This window comes from Lipotes vexillifer, unplaced genomic scaffold (assembly GCF_000442215.2).
Source record: "Lipotes vexillifer unplaced genomic scaffold, Lipotes_vexillifer_v1.1 scaffold883, whole genome shotgun sequence".
In the NCBI taxonomy this organism is placed as follows: Eukaryota; Metazoa; Chordata; class Mammalia; order Artiodactyla; family Lipotidae; genus Lipotes; species Lipotes vexillifer.
In genome coordinates this window covers 275,304-281,908 of record NW_006789567.1, presented here as the reverse complement: position 1 = coordinate 281,908, position 6,605 = coordinate 275,304, and the positions used below count along the sequence as shown (strand labels likewise).

The following is a 6,605-nucleotide window of genomic DNA, read 5'->3' as shown; positions in this document are numbered from 1 at the left end:
CATTATTCTGTTTCATCTTTTTACCCTCCATGTTGCCTAGACATGAAACTTCGTATGTAACAGGCACTCAAATATTTAGTTACAATATTGTAAGTGGTTGAAAAGACATAAGTAAAGATGAGTCTTCTGAGGCACACTGTAATAGTAAGGATTCCACTCATGAACTACAAGGGCAAGGGGAGGGTATCAGACTAGTTCTGGTAGAATGTTTTCCCTCACAAGAAGGGATGATTTTTCAGATAGCTGATAGGCCATCCTAGCTCACTGATAACTAGAAAGGCCTTGACGCTTTAGATAATGCAGGAGAGTGAGAAGAAAGAAAATTACAGATACTGTAGACAAGGCTTAATGTTTCAAGAGCCACTCCAGATCACAGGCCCTTTTCCACTGCCTACAAAATCACTTATGTCTGAGCAAAATATGTTCCCCTATAAAGGAACTTTAGAAATTGTGGCCAACAGGTCCTAAGGAGACCCCAGTGATTCTCACTTTCTGGCATTCACACCCTTGTATCCTACTTCTTACGTGTGGGTAGGACCTGTGACTTGCTTTTAACCAAAAGAATATGGCAAAGGTGATAGAAGTCATTCCTGTGATCATGTTATGATTATGTTTTATGAGACTCCTTCTTGCTAGCAGAGTCTCTCTCTTTCTCCTGTTAGCCTTAGAGAAGCAAGCAGCCAGGCTGTGAGCTGTCTATGGAGAGGGCCAAGTAACAGGGAATGGCGGGCAGCCTCTGGTCGCTGAGGGTGGCCAATGGCCACAGCTGGCAAGAATCTAAAGCCCTCAAACCTAAAGTTACAAGGAAAGAAATTATGCCAACAACCTGAAAAGAGTTTAGAAGCAGAATCTACCCCCAGTCCAGCCTCCAGATGAGACCACAGCCCAAGCCAACACCTGGATTATAGATTTGTGAGACCAAGGGCACAGGACCCATCTATGCTGTGCTCAGACTCTTGATCCACAGAAACTATGGGATAAATAATACATGTGTGCTGTTTCAAGCTGCTAAATTTACAGTAATTTATTATACAACATAGAAAACAAACAAATCTTAATATAAAAAAGTTTAAAAAAAGTAAAAAAAAAAAAAGTGAAAGGAATATTGAATTGTTGGCCATTTGGGATATTTATTAATGAAGATCAAGCATCCAAAGATCAGTCCTCAATGCTCATTTCCATGATTTTAAGAGTTGGTCCTTCCATGTCCTGATTACCATCTTTGACACTGCATAACTGAACAGATGGGGAGAGTGCTGTGCTAAAACAGCACAATTCATTTGAAGTCTCAACTTTTTCACTGTCACTGTCTCCTTCAATGACATTCACAGAAGTTTCTTGGTCTAGTAAACTGTCTGACATACTTACATTTTTTTCATCCCAAACTGAAGTTCCAAGATTCGTTTCATCATTTACCTGTTGAATTATAACCCCTTCTGAATACTGTGATTTACAGACAGGCAGGAAAAATTCATTTGGTGAAGAGACTATCTTGTTCTCATCCTTTGGAACAGACAATAACATAGTCAAAGCTTTTTGGTATTCTTGACGTTCCTGTTGAATGGCTACATCTTGTTCATTTTTATATTCATTTTGTTCTGAATTCTCAGCCTTTTCAAAATCAAGTAAATGCAACATACCAACATCATCTAGCATTACTGAGTTTTCCTTGGATACGCAGCCTAAGTCCACCTTTAGGATTTGTAGCAGGTGGCGCATTTTTCCCTGGAATTAAAAAAAAATACAAGAATAATAATATTAATTAAGCTAGTCAAATTGAATTACTTTTGTCTGCAGTGCTGCTAACCTCATACTCCTTCTTCCACATTCTGCCCGCACCCCTCACCCCAAGAGTACACAAAAAAGCATAAGGGAAAAAAAGTGCTTGCTTTTAATGCATTGTTTGAGATTATGGTATAACTTTAAAATTCTTTCTATATTAGAAATTTTCTAATGAAGTTCTAAAGACAACAAACCTCCTCCAAATGATGTTTATTTTGTTTTATATGTCTCTCAAACAGTCGTTCTAGAAACCTACAAATGATAAATAAAAATGTTAATGTCTCAAAATCAGAAAATCAACTAAATATAAAATAGCCATACAATAAATAAACTACTAAGGGTTGGAAAATATGTTTTAGATTACCCTTTTTCTTTCCAAAGATAAACACTAATCCTTCCCTGTTCTGTCAAGTTCTCCAATTTGGAAGCTAGTATGGCTTCCACTATATTTTAGTTATGTAACAGATGCCAATGTTTCTTCTAAAAAGACTGCATGCTACTTACATTTCTGTTAATAAAATATCTTCAGTGAGGTTCCACCCCCCCACACACACTAAAAGCTCTTTATCTTTTTTCTCTCACACACATACACAAACATCAAAAGCCTTACCCCTCTTTTTCACATTTACAACCCCCCAAAAGCAAACCCCTAAAGAAAATTCTTTACAAAGAATTTTGTAAAGAGTTACCTTACAATGCTTCCAAATTGTACTTGAAAAAAATTCCACTCATAGCAAATTCACATAAAAACCTAAAGTTATCACTTATTAAGCACCACTAAGTGTTAGACATTTGTGCTGGACACATAATAATCATTATACCTCTCTGATCATGACCAATACTGGGAGACAAAGGTATTATAAAACCCATTTTAAAAGATGAGAAAACGACATCACTAAGATGATGGTTTCCTCTCCCCTAAGGTCACAAGCAATTAAGAGAATTAAACCCAGATATGTCTGGCTCCAGACACATTCTTTCAACTATACCATGCTTGTCTAGCTATCACAGGAGTATATCAACCGGTTTCATTTTACCATTTGTTACTCTCAGTGAAGTTATGAGCCAATCTTAGATTTAGTATTCTGAATTATTTGAAATGTTTAAAAAGTCCAAGAAATCTGTATTCTGTATTTTACAACTATCATTAATGTTTGGACCATTCACTTCTGGGCACTGTTCTATGCATATATATTTCTTTACCAAAATTGGGATTACACAATACATACTGTTTTGATACCTATATTGTTTTCTCTAATCAACTATATATTTTGAACATCTTTATGCAAGCAATAAATTCACTTCTACAACATCATTTAAAATCTCTGAACAGAACTTACTATTATATTCTACAATTTATTCAGCTGAACCTTTACTATTCAACATGTAGGTTGATTCCATTTTTTGGTGCTACTATAAAAATTGCCATAATAAACAGCTTTATAATCTAAAAGAAAAATGAGTTTTTTAAGCATAAATACACATTTTTCATGCCAACCATTTTTGTTTTTGTTTTGGCTTCTAACATTTGCTTTATTGTTCTTATTTACAGTTGGTATCAATGTTTTTGCTGTGGTAGTGGTAAAAAGAACACATAAAATTTACCATCTTAACCAATTTTTTTTTTTTTTTTTTTTGTGGTACGTGGGCGTACCACCATCGTGGCCTCTCCCGTTGTGGAGCACAGGCTCCGGACGCACAGGCTCCGGACTCGCAGGCTCCGCGGCATGTGGGATCTTCCCCGACCGGGGCATGAACCCATGTCCCCTGCATCGGCAGGGGGACTCTCAACCACTGCGCCACCAGGGAAGCCCCATCTTAACCAATTTTAAACCTACAGTTCAGTGGCATTACGTATATTCACACTGCTGTGAAACTGATCAATAGAACTTTTTCATCCTGCAAATCTAAAACTCTAAGCCCATTATGCAAACATTCCTTTTTAACATAAAGAGGTAAACAGAATTACTGTAAAAAAAATTCAGGTCTTTTTGGTGTAGCTTTTTATACTAATAATGAAAATGTTCGCTTTAAGAAACTTCATATAGAAATAGAAATAACTCATTAAAAATGTCTGCACTTCACATATTATTATGAAAGGGAAAGCATGTAGCATATACATAATGGGGTCCTATGATACATATCATAAAGTTTTATCTAAATGAATTTCAGCTAAATAAATGTATAAGCTGGCTCAGGACCACACAGTTTCCTTAAGATATACAATACTAATCTGGTTTTGCAAACTTCCCCTTTCACTCACAGTGTGCAAATGTAGCCTTTAATTTGTCCTCACGTTACTAGTAACAGTTGTAACAAAAAAAAGCTTGCTTTTGATTCTCATGACAGTTTCAAATAGTAAAAAGAGATGATGGATCTTTGCAAAGAAACAGCAAAATTTAGTTTACTAGTCTATTATGAACTAACGGATATAACAGTATTTTTTTGGCTTGTTTCTTTGTAGACTGTATGGGATTTTTACATGGGTGATAATGTCATCTGTGAATAAAGACAGTTTTATAGTTTTCTTTAAAATATGGATACCAGGGGCTTCCCTGGTGGCACAGTGGTTAAGAATCCTCCTGCCAATGCAGGAAGCTCAAACCCGTGTCCAAGATCCCACATGGCTGCAGAGCAACTAAGCCTATGTGCCACAACTACTGAGTCTGTGAGCCACAACTACTGAGCCTGTATGCCACAACTACTGAGCTGTGCTCTAGAGCCCACAAACCACAACTACTGAGCCCACGTGCCACAACTACTGAAGCTCATATGCCTAGAGCCCGTGCTCTGCAATAAGAGAAGCCACCGCAATGAGAAGCCTGCACACCGCAACAAAGAGTAGCCCCCACTTGCTACAACTAAAGAAAGCCTGCACGCAGCAACGAAGACCCAACGCAGCCAAAAATAAAAATAAAAAAATTATTAAAAAAAAAAGAATCTGCCTGCCAATGCAGGGGACATGGGTTCGAGCCCTGGTCTGGGAGGATCCCACAGGCCACGGAGCAACTAAGCCTGTGCGCCACAACTACTAAGCCTGCGCTCTAGAGCCCGTGAGCCACAACTACTGACCCCACACGCCGCAACTATTGAAGCCCGAGAGCCACAACTACTGAGCCCGTGTGCTGCAACTACTGAAGCCCGCACACCTAGAGTCCATGCTCCGCAACAAGAGAAGCCATGACAATGAGAATCCTGTGCACTGAAATGAAGAGTAGCTCCCGCTCGCCGCAACTAGAGAAAGCCCACGCGCAGCAATGAAGACCCAATGCAGCTAAAAATAAATAAATTTATAACAAAAAATATGGATACCATTTCTTTTTCTTTGTGATAAATTTTTTTGAAATTGAGGTATAACTGCCATATATTATATTAATTTAAGGCATACAATGTAATGATTTGATATTTGTATATATCGTAAAATAATCACCACAATAAATCTAGTTAACATGTTAACATATGTAGTTACAGAAAATTTTTTTCTTGTAATGAGAACTTTTAATATCTATTCTCCTGGTAACTTTCAAATATACAATATGATACTATTAACTACAGTCATCATGTTGTACATTATATCCCTATGACTTGTTTATTTTATAAATGGAAGTTTGTACCTTTGGACTCCCTTCAACCATTTTGCCCCTCCTGCCCCACCTCTGGCAATTTGTTCTCTGTATTTAAGAGATATAACAGTATTTAATGAATAAACTCTCTATTCTTTTCTCTAACTCCCCAAACTGTGAACTCGCCTTAGAGTATGAATTAAACATCCTTTATAATTTACTATCAGTTATAAGAACAATTACATCAATTATAAGAACATGATCCCCTAAGAAAGCAATATAATTTTCATTTCCTAATATGTGGAAATAACTTTAAAAAATTAACACCAAATGAAGAGTATTTAATATATCATTCAACCACTATAATACAATTAAAAAAATCTAACCTGTTTGAAAATAAACCAAGTTTCAAAATTTCATCTGTTACATCTTCAATGAAACTCAGATACAACAGTTCTTCTTCACTGTGAAGGCAAAGTGATACATAGCATAAAAAAATCACTGCTTACTTACTCTGAAAACGATAGGAAACATGAGTACCTAATTAGAAATATCTGTACTATTACAAATGTACTTCCATCTCACATTATTATGAGGAATATTATAAAACAAACATTACATCTACCCTCTCAAATTATGCAAGGATATTTATTGATATTAAAGATGAGACAATATTCCCTAATGGAGTAAAACTTCATAGATGTCTGAAACATTCATCAGGAAGTAAAAAATAAGCAAGGATTAAACAAAACAGGACAGAACAGAAAGCAACCAGGGGCAGCGCCAAGAGGGCAACTAGGTGTGACCCACCGGGGGCCCGTGTTCTTGACAAGCATTTTAAATTTCCTCTGGCTCCTGACCAGGTCCAGCAGCAGAGGTGTGAGTCCCTCTGCATGGCAGAAGGGAAGGAAGAAAGTCATCCAGAGAAACAGGAACTTCAACGATGAAATCCTCTCCTGCTCCTAGGAGAGCATACTGTTTTAAGGTTGAGAAATTTACTGAGCAGAAAAAATTATTTTTTTTCCTCAAAAGGTTTGGAGATGAGGAAAAATATTCTAAAAGAAGAATCTGTGTATATAAATACAGTGATAATTTTTAATTACTTGGACACATTTCTCTGTTATCTTCTGAGTTAACTATATTTTATAAGTTATTACAAGAAAATTAGGGTACTATTATAGGTTTGATTTTAATTAGCTAAAAATCAGTGATGATAGAAAATGTATAGCAATTACTGAAAAAGTAGATACAAGGGAAAGA

The 6,605-nt window shown here is 36.5% G+C and overlaps 1 protein-coding gene across 2 annotated transcripts in view; it reads right to left on the bottom strand.

Annotated features, from left to right (window-relative positions):
- Window positions 1-1,158: 1,158 nt before the first annotated feature.
- Window positions 1,159-6,605, bottom strand: part of SPATA7 (spermatogenesis associated 7) — a 35,261-nt gene continuing 29,814 nt past the window's right edge. For both annotated transcript variants that reach the window (XM_007462729.1, XM_007462730.1), the window contains 3 exons: window positions 5,732-5,809; window positions 1,977-2,034; window positions 1,159-1,725 (listed from right to left, as the gene is read on the bottom strand). In XM_007462729.1, coding sequence (XP_007462791.1) covers window positions 1,159-1,725; window positions 1,977-2,034; window positions 5,732-5,809 — 703 coding nt within the window. The remainder of the gene's footprint in view (window positions 1,726-1,976; window positions 2,035-5,731; window positions 5,810-6,605) is intronic.